The sequence below is a fragment of the Bombyx mori genome, chromosome 28, assembly GCF_030269925.1.
Source record: "Bombyx mori chromosome 28, ASM3026992v2".
Lineage (NCBI taxonomy): Eukaryota > Metazoa > Arthropoda > Insecta > Lepidoptera > Bombycidae > Bombyx > Bombyx mori.
The window spans coordinates 5336543-5357081 of NC_085134.1; the positions used below are offsets into that span (position 1 = coordinate 5336543).

Sequence of the window (20539 nt, forward strand, 5' to 3'; positions counted from 1 at the left end):
TTGCAATATGCAACTAACAGATTACTTGCAATTGTGATTAAATTAATTGCAATTAATCTTTCAATCAATTAATACGATGATTAAAATATTAATTGATTAATGCCCAACACTGGTTTATACAGTGTACTTAGTGCGAGTTTTTTAACGTTCTCGATAGCGTAAAAGTTAGCCCAATTTTGTATGCAGTTAAAACAGCGCCCCTAGCGGCAAATGTAGGCAAATGATCCAACTCCATACAAATATGAGCTAACTTTTACGCTATCGAGGACGTTAAAAAACTCGCACTAAGCACACAGATACGTTTTCAGTTTGACGGGGAGCATGAGACATCGCTGTTTTCCCAACCGTACGTCGTGCCGTATGATGATGTGCCCTATAGACACAAACCGCTGAGTTTCTCGCCGGATCTTCTCAGTGGGTCGCGATTCCGATCCGGTGGTAGATTCTGCCCTGCTCTTGCTAGGGCCAGTGCTAGCAAACCGCGAACAAAAAAGCTTCGTGAGCTCACCTACCAGCCAGTGCGTGGCTGGGATGGCCTCATAAGCTACCAACGAATAGGTAGAGAAAAAAGATGAGCTTTGATTCATATTTAAATAGCACAGTGGATCGCTGCATATCGCCGAGAATCGTTCAAAAATCGTTTGGACCTATTAATATCATTCAGAAAACATTGTTGATGTATTTTTATTTTTATTGCTTAGATGGGTGCACGACCTCACGGCCCACCTGGTGTTAAGTGGTCACTGGAACCCATAGATATCTACAACGTAAATGCGCCACCCACCTTGAGATTATAAGTTCTAAGGTCTCAGTATAGTTACAACGGCTGCCCTGCCCTTCAAACTAAAACGCATTGCTGCTTCACGGCAGAAATAGGCGGGGGGTGGTACCTACCCGTGGACTGACAAGAGGTCCTACCACCAGTAAAATGATTAAAGGTAAGTTTATTCCAGTGACAAAAAATATACGTAAACATTATAGATGATAGAACCTGATAGAATATTCCCGAATATAGGTAGTTAAAACCTATTTATTACTTAAGGAAAGTAATTAAATTACTGAGATATAAAAACAGATTAATTGGCCTAGACTGGATTTGGATAGCACTTTCCAAAAAATGTTTTACTGGCAGACAGTTGCTGTCTTTGCTGGCGTCCATGACCTACGGTGAGTATTTACCATACGATCGACAGTGAGCTCGTTTTGACTTGCATACGCAAAAGCAATAACAAAACCTGAATAAGAATTTAGTAAAGACAGCTGTATCTAGTAACTTGCCCATAGACACAGCCCACTTGCCCATAGAAACAGCCCAGTGGGTCGCGTTTCCGATTCGGTGGTAGCTTCTGCGAAGCGCTGCTCTTGCTAGGGTCAGTGTTAGCATTACTCCGGTTTGAGACCCGTGAGCTCATCTACTAGTTAAGGTTACTTACGAAGGTTAAGTAAGGTAAGTAAAAAAAAAAGTAACTTGTTTATGATTTAATATAATCCCTGCCTCCTGGCGTCATTTTCCTCGTTACTGAGGGTCGTGACTCCCCCGCTGCATCAGCTTCTCCCGTACGATTTCTCTCCATCTGCTGCGATCCTTAGCTTCATGAAGGGCATTGTGGAAGTTGATGTTCAGAGAAGATGTATTTGGTCCGACCATCTCCCAACGTTTGCCACCTACCTTGCCTGTCACCATCAGCTGTTCAAGATTGTGACCCTCTTTACGAGCAATATGCCCGAAGAATTCCAGCACCCTACGAAGGCATATAGTGGAAAGTCTAGTTTTGATATTAAGCTCTCTCAGAATAGACACGTTGGTGCGAAAAGCGGTCTATGGAATCTGTAGCATTTTTCTCCAGCTCCACATTTCAAAGGCGTCTATTCGGTCTCTGTCGGCCTTTTTCAGTGTCCAGGTCTCCGCTCCATAACTGAATGTGGAGAAAACTAGCGAACTCACCAATTTAGTTTTAGTTTTTCGCTAGATGTTACGGTCTCTCCATATCTTGTGGGACATTGCCTTTTTGGCCATCCCTATACGTCTTCTTATCTGTTTTTCGCATGATCCTGTGTTATTAATGTTAGACCCTAGGTAGACGAAGTCGCTCACGATGTCAAGGTTCAGCGTTCCCGTTAGTTCAACGCTGTTTGTACGATCCACAATAATTACTTTGGTTTTGCTATGATTGATTTTTAGACCCAACAGCAAACTGATGTTCTTAATACACTACATTGAATTTAAATAATAGCTGAAATGAATATTGCTAATTCATATTCAGGGTTAGACTTAACAGATACTACGATTCAGAGTAATCTATGTTCAGAGCTCGTCAGGAAAATATTAGACTTTTTGGCGGGAACGCGAGGAGTGAAGTTGTGTAATTTGTTTTATTAGGTATATTTAATGTTTCTTCAGGTATCAATGTGTAATTACGGTGGTTTGTTAACTGATTAGTATCTGTGAATAAATGTAGGAAAATTAAACAAAGCCGCTGGACGTAACTTCTCGGGATCCTCCAAAAAGTTGACTGAAAAAGTCTCAGTAAATGACCACCATTTTACTGAGATTATATTTCATCACATATCATCTCATATCATTTTATTTCGTGCCATGTTTCATTTAATTAACTTCATTTCACTTCATATTATCATTTTTCATATAGTGCAGTTTTCATTAAAATTAAATAAGACTTGACCTAAAGGTCCTAGTTACCAGATCATAACATATATTTAAAAAAAAAAGGAAAATATTAATCTATGGTAGATCATCTATATCGGGGGATTCCCCCGATGATGTACTTTGAAAAGTTCTTATTATAAAAATATGGTTTCCAACATGAGGTTCAGTAAAATAATGATATTTAGCAAGTATTGCGGAAAAGTGAATAGTAATTGAAACGGCACGGATGTCTAAAAGGCGTGACATCAGCAATGCTGACGCCACTACCGTCATGATTAGGGTGTTGCTTAGGGTTGGCGAAGAAATAAACAAACCTATACCTGTAGAAGGTCATTTCTCTTTTCAAGAAGCCTGTTCTCGGCGGTTCGCATTCGCTTGTCCTAGTCCTCTGCTGCTGGGTCATAGTGTCCCCCTGTTTTACTGGGCAGAGGCCGAAATTCTCTTCCCGAAAGGAATGGGCAAGGTTTATTTACTGGTTACCAGGTTGCATCTCGCGATGCCCTCGTGGTTCCGTGAAGAGGGAAACGATCCTCGGGACAAAGGCCAATACTAATAAATTACAATGTGTAAGAATACAGTAGTATTCTTTGTAATTAATATTTTGCAGAAAATCTGTCAACGGATCTCTAACTCGCAACACGTAATACGAGAAAGTTTGAAGTAAAGCTGCCAGCAAATAAATTACAAAATTTACTTTTGACAAATTAAAGCCAGTGATATTTAGTTTACGATTGCGCATTGTATTTTAAATAGTTCGCGCACTCATCAAGTATACGTATTTAACGTAATTTAGTTAATAATTCTATTATTTTTTGTCTCTATTCAAAATTTGATTCTCAATTCGTATTTGTAAAGCTCACTATTACTCACTAAGTTGTTTCAAGAGGTAACACTGAGCACTGAGCTCCAGAGTTATCGACAAATTGTTGATCAATAAATAGATAAAGTTTATCAAGTGTTAATTTGTATTGTATATCTGGTGAGAAGTTACTGTGACTTAAGGTATTTAATATTTATTTATTTTATGGGCAATTAAAAGGATAATGCATTAATAAAACAAAGCCTTAACATTTCTTGCAAACAGTATTAACATAGTATATAGTAATAGTAGTAGGGGCATAAAGAAAACCCTTATATTATTTGCTTTTATATTTAATTATTTGCAAGAACACCTCCTCGGGTGAGTGCCTTAACCAAGGAAAACCAATTATCCATATTCTGAGCTGTATTTAGTTTGGGCAGTTGTCCGTATGATGTCATCCTACTATCTTATGTGGGGGTCTTCCTTTGTAAGCTTTCCTCGTGTATCATTCCACGAAGTGATTGTTTTGGTCCATCTTTTATCTTGCAGTCTCGCTACATGGCCCACTCATTTCTATTTAAGTTTTTAGGGACGGTTAGATTATCTACTCACAAAGGGACGCCAAATATTCAGCTAATTTTCTTAATTAATATCTGGAAAATATATTTTAAATTTAGTGCCAGTGTAATATAATTAAAGTAAATTTGTAAATAAAAAGGAAAAAAGGTGGGGCGCAATCAAATCAAACAATCAATACTGATTGTGCCCCGGACGCGAATTTAGATCGTTACGTCACTGTTTTGAGATATTTCGTATTTCGTTTTTTATCTTTTATTTTTTTTTTAATAAACTGCGCTCCGAGTTAATTTTGTTCTTAAATCGACTAGTAAATTTCCGGGTCTTTACAGCATAAGTTGGTATCTAGTAGTATCTACGGTAGGAGACATTCGTCAATCGCTTTGGTTTTAATATTATTTACCATTGTTTTGTATTCTTCATTCTACTTATAACTCATTGTTTTTGCTGTTAAATCCTATTTGTTTTCCAAGTAGATGTATTTTTCTGTATTAGCAAGTACCTACTTCACTATCGACTGAGAAATTTTGATTGTGTTATTCGTTAAACCATTGTTATTGTTGAGATCATTTCTGGACTGACTTTTAGCGGGCCTCGTTTTGTGAATGTCATAAGTTGTAATTGTATATGTACCTGATTCTGCAGCATTAGATTATCATCGAAACGGAGACGACTAAGGTATACCAGGTAGACAACTTAACAACAAGCCAACAGGTAGACAACTTAACAAGTAAGCCTGTCTATCTAATCTAGAAGTCGAACGTTCTGGAAGTCAAAAAGTAAACTACCTGATTTTAAATACACTTAAAAATCTATATCGTAAAAGAGAAACACTGCGATTACGATTTAAATTGCGTGCAACTTAAGCAATATCGGGTACCTTAACCACATATCACCACTTCGGTCTTCCATTAAAATTTTCAGGGAACACTACTTAAAATTCATGTCACGCTGTTTCAGGATCATGGGATTTTTCACTGCCCTAATAGTTAACATCGTAGGCGGAGCCGTTCTTTGCATGGGAGGGTTTTTGATCCCAATCGTGGCACCTCTGCTCGGCTTCAGCGCATCGGGAATAATGGCGGGAAGCATTGCAGCTTCAGCCCAGTCGTATTACGGGAATTTAATGGCCGGAAGCATTATATCAAAGTTGACTGCCGCCGCCATGATAGCACCAACTCCGTAAGACATTACGTCAGTACTAAGTTTTTTTTTTTATTGCTTAGATGGGTGGACGAGCTCACAGTCCACCTGGTGTTAAGTGGTTACTGGAGCCTATAGACATCTACAACGTAAATGCGCCACCCACCTTGAGATATATGTTCTAAGGTCTCAAGTATAGTTACAACGGCTGCCCCACCCTTCCAACCGAAACGCATTACTGCTTCACGGCAGAAATAGGCAGGGTGGTGGTACCCATCCGCGCGGACTCACAAGAGGTCCTACCACCAGTAATTACGCAAATTATAATTTTGCGGGTTTCATTTTTATAACACGATGTTATTCCTTCACTGTGGAAATCAATCGTGAACATTTGTTGAGTACGTATTTCATTAGAAAAATTGGTACCCGCCTGAGATTCGAACACCGGTGCATCGCTCAACACGAATACATCGGACGTCTTATCCGTTAGGCCACGACGACTTCAAAACAACGACGAATTCACAAATGAACCCATCAACGCCACTGCCTTCTGCGACACTAAAGCGACAATATGGTTTCCGGCTTTTAAGGGTGGAGCAGCCCTTGTAATATAGAACTAAGACATATGACTCGTGTCTTAAAGTGGGTGGCGACCACGTGGGGACATTGACGTTGTTGATGTTAACACGTGCAAGCGTTATGGTCTAGTTCGACCTTTAAAACAAAATAAACGTAACGCCATCAGTATGCTTAGTGCGAGTTTTTTAACGTTCTCGATAACGTAAAAGTTAGCCCAATTTTGTATGCAGTTGGAACAGCGCCTCTAGCGGCAAACGTAGGCAAACGATACCATTCCATACAAACATGAGCTAACTTTTACGCTATCGAGAACGTTAAAAAACTCGCAGTGAGTTTTTTTTTTGCTACCTATTCGCCGGTAGCCTGAAGTGTTATTTAAGCTACCTACGTGCAGACGGATACGTGAGCTCACGGGCTCAACTTGTCAGAATTTGCTAACACTACCCTAGCAAGAGTAGTGTCTCGCAAGTCGCAGAATCTACCACCGGTATCGCTAGTAACAATGACGACTATTATCAATGAACAAAACGCTTTGAAAAGCATTTAGGTACGTAAGACTAATCAAATTAGATGGCTAATGGCTTGACTATTCCTATGAACGTAGTCATTTCTAGTCTTTAATGTGAATCCTTTGGAGTAGTATGTTGGCCCTAGAGTAGTTGGGACAACATGAGCTCAAAATAAATTAGAATGCTGGGCCAATATCTCTGCCTTGGCTGGCTGTTATGAACATTTGAAAAGCAAGCTAACCATCTCACTAGGCAAAGTCCATAGCGAATTTAATTCTAAAATTCGGAAGACAAAGACAATATTTATAACAAATACATTTTAAAATTCTAATTACTGTTTCATTTGTTGCAGATAAGTTTGTCAAAAACAGATAACTGCTGCTCGTCAATACATTCTGGATTTAAAATGTCTTAAATTCCGAAATAAATATGATGAGATGGGATCTCGTTTATTTCATTGAACACGTAAACGTTTCAAAATTATCTGCCTATTCGATGCCTCCAATGAACACTACTCTAACTCAAAATTTTGAAATTTTCGTTTTTCCCGCAAATCGCTTCACTATTTTAAAAGTATTACAATTAATCATTATTGATGGGGTTAGAAGCAAGAGTAAATCAGCTAGTTACACAAAAAAACCATAAATATATCTATCTGCAATAATCTTTTATCAACTTTTTTCGTTTAAATGCTCCTCCTGTAAATCTACGAATTTGGAGTTAGCGTAGTGTTCATTGGAGGCATCGTATTATAGTCTTTGATCTTACTTTTAAGAGATAATTCTTTATTGTGGAATGGTGTGTAATGTAATGTATTTAGAATGTTCTAAAGCAGTGATTATCAAACTTATTTCTTTTACCGCCCCCTTTGAAAATCAATTATTTTTCAGCGCCCCCCATTTTTTATAAACTCCTAAAACTTTAAAACCACAATTTCATTAATTTAATTAATAAATGTTGTATTAATTTTAGTAAATGTAGTACCACGTAGTACATATATATTTGTAGATGCTATTATTGTTTCTTCATATTATTATATGTCCGTACATTGCTACAGAGCCTGTATTTACAAATTTGCAAAGTAAAAATGAATTCTTCTCATCAATATGTTTGTTTAAATTCAGAATTACCAAAATAAATTGCTAGTTCACTGTACTATTACTATTTTTGTTGAATATCTTTCTCATTAATATAAGATTCTCATCATAAGATAATTAAAAATTTATATTTCGACTAGTAAATAATACTACTAACAATAATAACTTATTAAACTACGAATAAGCTAAACCTGGAAGTCGTAGAGGATTTCATTTATCTGGGCTCCGTCATAGCTAGTAATGGATCCTCCGAAAAGGACCTCAGAAGGCGAATCAGTATGGCAAAGAGAGCTATGTCCCAAACGGACCGTGTTTGGGTGGCATTTTTCTCTACGGCGCAGAGACTTGGACCCTCAAGAAAGCCGACCGCCAACGCATCGACGCGTTTGAGATGTGGTGCTGGAGGAAAATGCTCGGGATTCGTTGGACAGAACACAGAACCAACGAATCCATTCTTACCGAGCTCAAGATTCCAATGCACCTCCGCACTCTCAATACCTCAGTCCACGTTGCTATCCACACAGCCGAGGACAGGCAGGAATGGCGCAAGATGATGCAGGAGAAAGTTATTAGAGGAGGCCACGACCCTCAGCACTGAGGATTATCGACGCAAGAAGGAAGGAAACTACGAAAAATAAATTAATATCATTTCGTATTATAGATAAATATGGGTAATTTTTCATAGAATTTGTTTATAATTTAGAACTGGTTCAAATAAAAACCGCCGCCTAAGTCAGCGTTTTTATTATTTGTAATAATTAATATCTATACTAATATTATAAAGAGGAAAGATTTGTTTGTTTGTATTCAATAGGCTCCGAAACTACTAAACCGATTTGAAAAATTATTTCACTATTTGGAAGCTTCACTATTCCCGAGTGACATAGGCTATATTCTTTTTTCGAAAAAAATTAGGTATCCTTACTAAAACTCCAATAACCCAAGGTGTAAAAAAAATTTACCTAAAATATTATTTACGTCGCGTGCCCTACGAAAACTATTGATGATAGAATAAAATAATGTACTACGACTTTGTAAAAAACATTATTATTTACAAAAAGTGTCGCGACAGCATATGTCTAACTATTATAGTTATGCCGCAATAAGTGTTCTTTTATTTAAAAAATGCCCCTGGTAAAACACGGAGTACCCCCCTACCTTCGCCGACTGGTAGCTTCCTACTTGGAGGACAGATCGGTCACGTGTACTGAGCACGGTGGGATCGTGCACAGGTTCCCGGTCGTGCGCGGTGTTCCACAGGGGTCGGTGCTCGGCCCCCTTTTGTGGAATATCGGGTATGACTGGGTACTGAGAGGTGCCCTCCTCCCGGGCCTAAGCGTAATCTGTTACGCAGACGACATGCTGGTCATGTCCCGGGGGGGAGTTTTGCTGAGTTTGCTCGTCTTGCCACCGCTGGGGTGGCGCATGTCATCGGCAAAATCAGGAGATTAGGCCTCGACGTGACACTCAGTAAAACCGAGGCCATGTGGTTCCACAGGCCGCGGAGAGTGCCACCTGTCGATGCCCATATCGTGGTTGGAGGCGTCCGTATCGGGTCGGGGTGCAGTTGAAGTACCTCGGCCTCATTCTGGACAGTCGTTGGACCTTCCGTGTTCACTTTCAGAACCTGCTCCCTCGTTTGTTGGGGGTGGCCGGCGTGTTAAGCCGGCTTCTTCCCAACATCGAGGGGCCTGACCAGGTGACGCGCTTTATACGAGGCGCCCGCGTGGGGCCAGTCACTGGCCGTGGGGGTAGCGAAATTGCTGCAACGGCCGCAACGCACCATCGCGGTCAGGATCATCCGTGGTTATCGCACCATCTCTTTCGAGGCGGCGTGTGTACTGGGTCGATCCTTCGGCTGGTCGTAGGACCGTCGAGGCGATTCGCCCGGTTCTTGTGAATTGGGTGAATCGTGACAGAGGACGCCTCACTTTCCGGCTCACGCAGGTACTCACTGGGCATGGTTACTTCGGTGAGTTCCTGCACCGGATCGGAGCCGAGCCGACGGCAGAGTGCCACCATTGTGGTTGCGACTTGGACACGGCAGAGCATACGCTCGTCGCCTGCCCCGCATGGGAGGGGCGGCGGCGTGTCCTCGTCGCAAAAATAGGAAACGACTTGTCGTTGCCGAGTGTTCTGGCATCGATGTTCGGTAACGACGAATCGTGAAAGGCGATGCTCGACTTCTGCGAGTGCACCATCTTGCTAAAAGAGGCGGCGGGGCGCGTGAGAGATGCATAGGCCCGCCGCCATCGAGCGGGGTCCAGGGAGGCGAATCTCGCCCAAGCCCTGGCCCTCTAAGTGTTTCGGATCTCCCTCACATGTCGGCCTGGAGACCGGCGAAGGGGGCCTAAGAAGACGACGTGCAAGCTGATGTGCACACGATTTACGCATGAGCATCCGGGTGATGGAAGGCCGGCTATCCTCAACCCACGCTGGTTCTGACCCAGCGGGGTATTCCGTAGGATAGACCATTCTAACCGGCGCCATCTAGGCGGGCTTCGGACAGCCTGACGACCGAGAGGGCTGGTGGTCGTGGCGCCGACGACCACCAGTCCGGCGTCCCGAGGGGGAGGGTGATGGGAGAGATGTGCTCCGCACTAAACGCTTCACTTTCCCCCCTTTGCCTTTTCATGAGCTCTGTCTCATGCGAGGTTTGGATGCTGGTTGTTGAGCAACAAGAGGTTTTAGTCGGTTCGACTCCGACATGCCCCGCCCTCCATCCCCAGTGAAGGGCGGAAGTCCGGCGATTTCCTCTTGACAAAAAAAAACTTGTGGCACTCGGGAACTGCGGCGGTAAAGCTATTGCATAGCATTTTTTATCAACTTATGACATTATAATTAGATAATGATAATTTAATATTAAAACAATAATAAAACAAGACCACGCTATATTAAACCTTAATAAAGGCAAAACCTTAACTGTCCCCTTCATACTCATAAGCTAAGCCGCGCGAGAGAGAGATGGGCAGACTTTTCATGATGCGCATGCAGTGTGACGTCACGCCACGCGCTTATTCACAAACACTACATAAGCGCAACGTGTGAATGTGTTGAACGTGAGCTACATGGTAGGCGGAGTGAGGGATGTTAGGTTTTTTTCGTTACGGAATTTCATGATTCGGTCGCCGCGCTCAAGGCCCGCGATAAAAGCTATGCAATAGCTTAAAAATGTATGAACTTGTAATAAAATCTCCTTGGCTATACTATTTGTATCTGGCTGGTTTTGGTATCATTAAAAGTTTAAGTTCGAAAGAAGATAATTCCAAATTAAAATTAGGAAGATGTGTGATTTTATTTATTTTTCGTACTGTCAAGATGAGTGAATCTAATGAAGATATTCGATACATTTTAAAATTTTACTACAAAAAAGGTAAAAAAGCAACGCCAGCCGTGAAAAAATATTGCGATGTTTATGGACCTAGTGCAGTGTCTGTGAGAGTAGCACAAATTTGGTTTAAGCGTTTTCAATCCGAAAATTTTGTTGTCAAAAATGCACGTCGCTCTGGTCGTCCTATTACGGATAAAATCGATGCCATTTTTGAAAAAGTGGGGCAAGATCGGCATATCAGTAGTTACGACGTAACTGAAGAACTGGGAATTGACCACAAAATAGTTATGGCGCATTTGAAAAAAACTCGGTACACAAAAAAGCTCACTGAAAGAAACCTAATGAACCGTGTACTCATTTGTGATTCTTTATTACGACGTAATGAAACCGAACCATTTTTGAAGAAGCTGATAACTGGTGATGAAAAGTGGATCACGTACGACAAGAACGTACGAGAAAGGTTGTGGTCAAAGGCCGGTCAGGCTTCACAGACTCTGGCAAAACCCGGGTTAACTCGCAACAAGGTGATGCTGTGTGTGTGGTGGGATTGGAAGGGTATTATACATTATGAGCTGTTACCACCAGGCAGGACCATCGATTCTGAACTCTACTGCGAACAACTGATGAGATTAAAGCAAGAAGTTGAGAGAAAACGGCCGGAATTAATCAACAGAAGGGGTGTGGTTTTTCATCACGATAACGCTAGACCTCACACATCTTTAGCCACTCAGCAAAAATTAAGAGAGCTTGGCTGGGAGGTGTTAATGCATCCGCCGTATAGTCCTGACGTTGCACCTTCAGATTTCTACCTGTTTCGGTCTCTTCAGAATTCTTTAGGCAGTGTCAGGTTAACATCACGAGAGGACTGCCAAAACCAATTGTCGCGGTATTGTGATCAGAAGCCCCAAATTTTCTATAGCAATGGGATCATGTCCCTACCTACAAGATGGCAAAAAGTTATCGAACAAAATGGTACCGACATACTTTAGTTAAATGCGAATAAACTATATTAAAAAATGTTGTGAATGTTCTTAAAAAATGCGAAGAAACTTTTTCCCCAACCTATTATATATAGAAATAAAATAGTAAACAATGTTTACAATAAGTGAGCTGTTTAGGCTTACTATACTATTTGACATTGGACGGTAATGGGTAAATTAAGTAAATTAAATTACAAATTTTACAGCGCCCCCTTAACTCACATCAACGCCCCCCATTTTTTCCTGGGCCCCTTAACGCCCCCCTCTAGGTTTCAAACGCCCCCCAGGGGGCGTTATCGCCCACTTTGAGAAAGACTGTTCTAAAGGCTCTGCCGATGTCCAAGAACGATTTCTAACAACAATTATAACAGATTAAATGAATTTTCAAATGATCTACATTTGACAGCATCAACAAGGTTTACTAAAAAAAAAACGGAACGCACTTGCTCATTTTCAATGAACATTAAATTGTGAAATTGCAGTTTCTTCTTTAAACGGAAAGCTTTTAGGAAATATCCTACTAACTACTAACCGAATATCTTAATTACCATAGCAAATATGCAATGGTAATTAAGATATCTGGGTCAATGTAATAGCCAGTTACTAAGTCTGTTTTACTTTCACATATACATATATACACAGAGACAATTCCAAAGAAATTCTTTTTCACACTAGTCACCGGGCAAGTGCCCATTCCTAGTTCCTGTTAGAAACGACAGCTCCGTTGTGGCCCTGACATAGTCAATGAGTCTCGATGTGCAACCACTCAGTTTTACGATTACAATTACATTTAAGGCTGGCGAAACTAAGTTACCCTTATTGTCTATTATTTTTGCACTAAATACCCTCAATTAAAAGATGGCCGGTCCATAGAACGCCTCGTACAGGGAAGCGTTGATGGTACAAGTAGGAGTGGGTAATATCGGTTTTGCCGTGTATCGAATCGTATCTATATATCGAGGATCAATATCGGATATTGAATCTATATATTTTCTGAATCTATATATTGATGGATGCTAGTAGATTTTCTCGATTCATGATATTTGAGATTTGAAACGATACGCTGATATAATATCGTAGTAGATATAGATTTAAGTCAACGTTATACGGTTAGTTTTCTGATATCAATTTATAATATGATCTTAAAGTAATAAAAAGAACATGAAAATAAAAATATCAAAAAAAACTTTCCTTCGTGCTTTTACCAGGCTTAGGACTGGCTACATTATTTTCAGTTTTTAGTATTTTGTGTCTTAATTTAAAATTACAAAATATACCAAAAGAGTGTAGATTTCAAAAGTTTAATACAAACACAAGAAATAAACTCAATTATTTGGATTCAACTAAAAATAGAAAAATGTGTACTTTAAAAATCAAACACAAAAAACTTTTAAGTATTTATAAACACTTGTCCAAAAATTCTAGTTCAAGGTCAAAGCGCGTGAAATTAAATTCAACGATGCAAATAGGCTATACTGCATTCAAGTTAGGGTCGAAAGTTGAAACTTCTTTCCTTAATTGTATCCTGCTGATACGCTAAGAATAATCTACAGACATATGGACTTAAATATAAGGTTTACAATTGTATGGATAATGCCTGTTTCTGTTTCATTCATCACATGATATCCCTATCGTGCGCTCACTCACTCTGGCCGATTCGATACGAACCAAACGAATATTGCTGATATTAACGAATCGGTACGATATGCCGATGCGCATCACATCGAGCAATATCGTGTATCGGCTGATATCGAAATATAGATTTCGATTCACGAATCGGTACGATATGGCGATGCGCATCACATCGAGCAATATCGTGTATCGGCTGATATCGATATATAGATTTCGTGCGGGGCGATATCGGATTCAACGATATTGCTGCGATATATAGATATTGAATCTATATACGATTTATATCACCCACTCCTAGGTACAAGACCGCGCGGGAGGCCACCAATGCGGTGGACCGACCAAATTAAAACTGCAGTGGGAGGTCCCCTACATGAGTGCAGTAGAATGGCCTCGAGCAGGGAGAGATGGCGCGACATCGTGAGACGCATCAAGTCTGCCCCTTCCAACACTACATGACGATCACGACCGCTCTTTCAAGAGTTACACGACGGGAGAAGGAAGAACCCTCAATTTATAATAAACAGAAATTAAACATAAATGGATTTAGTTATGAATTAATTTATTTTTCCTAGATACTAATTTAACATTTCTATATAAATTTATGTTGCAGCAGTTTGTTCTTTGGCATTTTCTGCTTCTTGTTTGGCTAGGTTCTCCCTTTCTTGTTGTCTATTTCTCCAGGCAGTCATGTAGGTTCGAGGATGTATGGGGAAAAATCCTGAGAGTCCTGAAAATATTGAAAATATATACACTATCTGAAAAACTAAAAAGCCATTTTAGTTAGAAATGTCTTTTCTTGCTACGATTTTTTTTTGTTTTATTAGGGTTTTTTATTTATCTTTTATCTATATATATAAAAATGAATTGCTGTTCGTTAGTCTCGCTAAAACTCGAGAACGGCTGGACCAATTTGGCTAATTTTGGTCTTGAATGATTTATTACAGAGCAGTACAGAGAAGGTTTAAAATAAATATAAAAAGACTCGTCGGAATTAAATAAAAATAATTTTGTTTTTCCTTTCATGTGTCCCCCGTCGGATGGATGCCTTTTGTTTATTATAAGTTTATTTTATACAAAAGTTTAGGTCTTTTATTTGTCGACTGAGGCACTACGAAGTCTGCTGGGTCTGCTAGTTTTTAATATACTTTTGCTCCATCTACCTTTTTGATGTTTGAGCCAACACATACACAATATATACTTTTGTATATACCATAACTTATAACTTCACCATGAAGATTGTTTTTTTTATGGTTACAACTTTCAAGTATTTTTTTGTTTGAAAATTATTCATAAAACACTATTATTATTGACTAATTAAGTGTCTTGTCCCACATAGGTAAGTACTATCAATATATATTCCTATTATTTTTCAAGAATAGGTCAGCCCTTACACGATAATACTGACTTAGAACTCAAGTCTCAAAGTAGGTAGTGGCATTTACGTTTTCAATGTCTATGGGTTCCGGTAAACACTTAATATGAGTGTGCCGCGATCTTATCCATCCAATTAATTATAAATTTAATAAAAACATGGTATCATAAGAAACTGATGGAGAACCTCATGCAAAACAAAAGGTGACCTGGAAGCCTTCTGTATAGTGAGTTCCACTACAAGTCTAGTGTTCTCTCCGGACCATCATAACAACTTTATCTGTGTTCTATTCGAAGGGAAAAGGTCAAATAGTGACTCTGAAATAAAGAACTGTCCAACTTCAAAAGTCATAAGTAATCATAATTAAAAATTAATATTTACCAAGAAGTTCTGAAACTGGGGTCGATACGTGAGCACCCTTCCCAAGCCAATACTTAAGTCGTTCCAAATTCAAAGCAACTAGCTTTTCATTATTGATGTTCGGCATTGGATCGTATGAACCTAGCTGCTCTATTACTGGCTGACTGTTTAAACGTCTCCTCTAGAAGAAAAAAACCTTAAGATGCATTGTTAAGCAGAATAAAATGTTTACCAAATTTACAGTGTTCGAGAAAATATAGTACTAACTAATAAAATAACAAGTTGAAATGCTAAAGTTAGGCTACTAAAAATTTAAAGTGTATCTAATAATGTTAGTTATAAAACTTGTTTTTTAAATATAATTAATCTGTCAAACTAAATTTAATAGAATACTTCTAACAAAATAACTCAGTCGAATTTGATAAAAACGAAATTATTTAAATTTAGAATCTTACATGGGTTACAGAAATGTGAAAGAATGGTCGATTTGTGCAACCTTGGCGTATTAGGCGAATAGACTTCGCTGCTTTAGCAAAATATCTGCCGGTTCCACTAGCCGGAGGTAGGGACATATTTTAAATTTTGTATTAAAATAATATAAATTGGATACTTTAGAATCGTGTAGCAAAATTATGAAAACATAACCTTTATTTTGACATTTATTAATTGACAGTAATAGTAGTATTATAACTTTCCATTGAGAAAGGCGAAGGTATCCACACCACATAACTTAGTCTTTTAAATTTCCTTTATTATGGAAAATATCGAAAATGGTGTGACAAATGATGTTGATGAAATGTGGCGAAGAGTTTTATTTGTAGCTGTTATTTAATTATTGATTAATTTGGATTAAATTAAATGAAATAAGATTAGATGGGATGAAATAGAGTCTCAGTAAAATGGTGATTATTTATTATGATTTCCGTGAACATTTTAGAAGAATCCGGGAAGCCACGTCCAAGTATTGTTCCATTTTCCAATAAGTGCACCTCACAGTTGAAAATTAATCTAAGCAGGCAATATTTTCTTTTTAAAATTATGACTATTATTATTTTTCCCTACCTAAGCTGGTAGCGAGCGAGTAGGTGAGCTCCCGGAGCTAAAACCTGACGACGTTGCTAGCACTAGCCTTAGCAAGAGCAGTGCTTCGCAGAATCTAGACCTAAGCCCGGGCAGAGGGAGCTGCCTCGAAGCTCGTCCCGGCCCCCGTAAGGGGACGCGACGACGCTATGCGTCTACCACCGGATCGGAAACGCGACCCACTGAGAAGATCCGACGAGAAACTCAGTGGGCTGTGTCTGTGAAGCATTGCTCTTGCTAGAGCCAGTGTTAGCAACGTTTCTGGGTTGAGTCCTGTGAGCTCACCTACACGTTAGGGTAAAGCTGAAGGAACCTCTCAAGGCAAACAGGCTAGGTAGGAAAAAAAAGACGTACTTAAAACCACCGTTAGTGAATCGGGAGGATTGGAAAAGACATGCTTAGGGCGAAGTCGACTGTTTAGTAGATTATAGTGTCACCTTATTACGAAGTTAAAATGATGAAAATACCTTACTACTATGAAATGACTCTATGATCGATAGTTACGGTAGTATTACTGTATTAAATTATATGGGATCGCTATAGATCTGTGAATATACAACTGTAAATCCGTAAACAAAATAATAATAATATTAAAGAACTGATAATTGATCTCGATTAAATTTAAAAAAATCATCAATCATGTCTATCTGAAAAAATTATGTACTTTTTGGAAGGAACGCGAGCAGTGGAGTTATGTGATTTGTTTTATTTTGCCTGTTTAGCGTTTCTACAGGTTTAAATGTGTATTATCGGTGGCTTATTAACTGTTTAGTATCTGTGAAAGTGCATATATTTGGGAAAAACAAACAAAGTCGCAAGATTATTTTTCATACCATGTCATCTCATCTCATCTCATCTCATTTCATTTCACTTCATATTATCATTTTTCATAAAAATAAGAATATAAATTAAAATAAGACTTGACCTAAAGGTCTTGGTTACCAGGACATAATAATAATAATAATAATAATAATAAAGCCATTTAATCCAATTCTCACTCTCGATTTATAACACAATGATTGTTAGTAAGTTGTAGTTTAAAATTAAAAGGTTACATACTTATAATTAATTAATTATTTAATATTGGTACTATTTATGAGATTTGGACCCCTATCTGGGTAAAGGCCTCCTCCATCCTTTTCCATGACTCCTTGTCCTTGCCTGATTTTATCCAGTCGTTTCCTGCGACGTGTGTTATGTCATCGGCCCATCGTCTTAATTGTCGACCAACATTCCTTTTCCCCATTGGTCCTTTCCATCGTGTGGCTTCAATGGTCCATCTTTTGTCTGGGTATCGTGAGATGTGTCCGGCCCATCTCCACTTAAGTGAGAGTGCGTGGCTGAGAGCATCGGTAAGTTTAGTTTTTTGACGAATGCTTTCATTCTTAATTCTATGTATTCTTCTAATTTTCAACATGCTCCTTTCCATGGCTGTTTGACTGCATTTAATTTTTTGTTTTATTTTATTTGTAAATATCCACGTTTGGCAGCCATACAACAAGCAGGGTAACAGGCATGTATCAAATGTTGCCCTTTTCATACGCAAGCTGTAGTTCCCTTTTAGGATTTCTTTTAGTGCCCAGAATTTCTTCCAAGTTGCGTTGATTCTTCTTGTTACTTCTTCTTCGTTGCTTGTCGTTTTGAATGAGATTTGCTTCCCTAAGTAGATGTATTCGCTGACGTATTCTATATTGTTACCTTTTATCATTATCGGGCGTTCGTGATTGTTGGTTAATATCTTAGTTTTGCTTACATTCATTTCTAGGCCGATTTTTGAACTTTCGCAGTCCAGTGATCTCATCATTTCCTCTAGGTCTTTGGCAGTTTCAGCAATTATAACAACATCGTCAGCGAACCTCAGATGGTTTAGGTAGTGTCCGTTTATGTACACTCCCCTTTTTTTCCAATCTAGTTTTTGAAAAATAGTTTCAAGTACTGCTATGAACAGCTTCGGGGAAAGAGGATCTCCCTGTCTGACTCCTCGTTCTATTTTTATCTCGTCTCCTCTAGTTTCTAATTTAACTCTGCTCGTACTTTTTGTGTAGATATATTTCAAGATATTGATGTATTTATAGTTAACATTTGATTGTTGTAATGCGTTCCAGATTGAACAGTGACTGATGCTGTCGAAAGCTTTACTGTAGTCAATGAAGGCCACATACAGAGGTCTTTTATATTCTCTGTATTTTTCTATGACCTGCTCTAGTGTTTGTATGTGGTCCATTGTGCTAAAGCCTGATCTGAATCCCGCCTGCTCCTTTGGTTGCAGCTTGTCGATGTCGTCGGATATTCTCTTTAAAATTATGGATGAAAATAGTTTATATATGCTCGCCAGCAGGCTTATGGGTCTATAATTTCCTATATCTAAGGGACATCCTTTCTTGAAGAGTAAAATTATGTCTGATGCACACCATTGTTTCGGTACTTTTTCTTCGTCTAGTATCATGTTAAACAATTTCGTAAAATGGCGTGTTAAAATAGGTGCTGCTATTTTAAGGGCCTCATTACATAGTCCATCTGGTCCGGGACTCTTCTCTGGCTTCAACTTATTCATTTGTTCGTACACTTCGGAGTCTTGAATTTTTCTGATGCAGTCTGTTGTGTTCATGTGAGTTATTTGCGCTTTCGTTTCAATGCTGTTTTGTTTCTTATATAAGTTTTTATAGAAGTCTGTCGCATGGTTTATTACATCTTTTCTAGATTTTGTTTCTAGTGAGTTATGTTCGAGTTTTTGAATCCATGACTTATGTGTAGTTAATTCTTTGTAGGCTTTTTTGGTACTTCTAAAATTCTGTATGTTTCTTGAGATAATCTCATATCTGTGGTCGTTGTAGTCCTTACGGATTGACCTATTAGCCTCTTTGTATATTCTGCTGAGTTCTTCTTTCATGTCTTTAGTTTTATTCTTTGTGTATGATAGTTCCGTGCGCCTTTTTATAAGCTGGATTGTATCTTTGGAGAAAATATTGTGTTGATGAGCATGTGCACTGTTTTTGTATTTTAGACTCTCTGTTATGCCTCTTTCTAGGATATCGTAGTATGTTTGGATATCATTACACTCTGTTTCTATATTTTCTGTGTGTATTCGTAGATTTTCGATATAGTTTTTAATTTCTGTTTCTGTCTTAGGGACATTAAATGGTGTTGTGTAGCTTCTTCTGCTCTTTACTGGACGACTTAAAAGTAATGATGCTCTCACTAATCTATGATCGGAAGAAAAGTTAAATTTGCTTAGTACCTCGATATTAGTTATGAGTTTATGGTGATTTATCATTATAAAATCTATTTCATTATTAGTTTTTTGGTCCGGTGATAACCATGTCCATCTGCGGCACTTCTTCTTTTTGAAGAATGAGTTCATTATTGACAGTTTGTGTTGGTAAGCATAACTTAAGAGACGTTCACCTCTTTCATTACTCACTCCGTAACCATATTTTCCCATTACTGGATAGTAGTTTGTTTTCGGGCAACCTATTTTCGCATTGAAATCTCCCATGACTATGACCTTTCCTTCCGTCTTGGTGTGAGCATATTCAATATCTTCGTAAAATTTTTCAATTTCTTCTTCTGTTGATCTCTCTGTCGGCGAGTATGCTTGGATTATTGATAAGGAGAGGCTTTCAAATTTTATTTGCAAAAGTGCTACTCTTTCTGAGATTCCTATAAAGTTGGTGATGTTGTTTTTATATTTTTTCTTGATTAAAAATCCTACTCCATGTAGTCCTTTAGTTTCGCCAATGTAGCAAAAGATAAGGTCGCTGTACTCTTCGATTTTACATCCCATTTTTCGGATTTCTGCGAGGCCTAGAATGTCCCAATTAATATTTTTTAGAGCATTCGTTAATTCTAGGAATCGTTCTGTTGATGAAAGTGTTCTTACATTATAAGTGCAGATTTTGAGGGTTTGTTTTACGTCTTGGTCTGTTTCTGTATTTGGTGGAGGGTTATAGTCTAATTCCCCACGAGGACAAGTCGGGTTGGGGAATGATGTAGGAATATATAGTTTCCTATTTTCTTTTAGTTTTGGTGTTTTGGTAATATTGGTATTTTCCTTTATTAGAGATGGAAGGAATTGGTCGATATCCGCGACAGTGACCAGCCAGCTTGGGAGAGGTGTTGTTGTTTTGTTTGTCTTGTTAGTAATTTTTCGTTCATTTGTTCTGATTTTCCGGTTTCCGATGTGTGTTGATTGCTATACTTTATTTATATGGGATGTTGAGTGAGCCCTATTCCTGTACATCCTTTCGAAGGCATTTATTTTGTTTACTTTTGTCGGGGCGTTTTCAGTATCATTCTTTGTCTTTGGTGAGGTAGATTGATCTCTCTTCCTTTTATCTCGCATCCCACTTGCTTCACCTTCAACAATTAGTCTGTCGTATTTTATGTATGCTATACGTCCCTTTTTTCGTTCTT

General features: G+C 38.7%; 1 protein-coding gene and 2 long non-coding RNA genes across 4 annotated transcripts; 1 reads left to right on the top strand and 2 right to left on the bottom strand.

The window, feature by feature from the left end:
• Positions 1-2803: 2803 nt before the first annotated feature.
• Positions 2804-6717, top strand: LOC101745123 (uncharacterized). 2 transcript variants are annotated; one of them, XR_009976955.1, is made up of 3 exons: positions 2804-3667; positions 5004-5237; positions 6627-6717. It is a non-coding gene; the product is annotated as an uncharacterized LOC101745123 (long non-coding RNA). The 2 variants fall into 2 exon arrangements; XR_001140320.3 differs by having other exon boundaries at positions 5004-5225.
• On the bottom strand, positions 3802-4580 carry LOC134201598 (uncharacterized). Its single transcript, XR_009976964.1, has 2 exons — positions 4447-4580; positions 3802-4120 (listed from the first exon to the last, which is right to left on the bottom strand). It is a non-coding gene; the product is annotated as an uncharacterized LOC134201598 (long non-coding RNA).
• Positions 6718-13856: 7139 nt separating the features above from the next.
• On the bottom strand, positions 13857-15797 carry LOC101745655 (small ribosomal subunit protein bS16m). The gene is made up of 3 exons (XM_004923384.4): positions 15502-15797; positions 15068-15227; positions 13857-14041 (listed from the first exon to the last, which is right to left on the bottom strand). The coding sequence occupies exons 1-3, from the start codon at positions 15616-15618 to the stop codon at positions 13914-13916; spliced, it is 405 nt and encodes a 134-aa protein (XP_004923441.1). The 5' UTR covers positions 15619-15797; the 3' UTR covers positions 13857-13913.
• Between the last annotated feature and the right edge of the window lie 4742 nt (positions 15798-20539).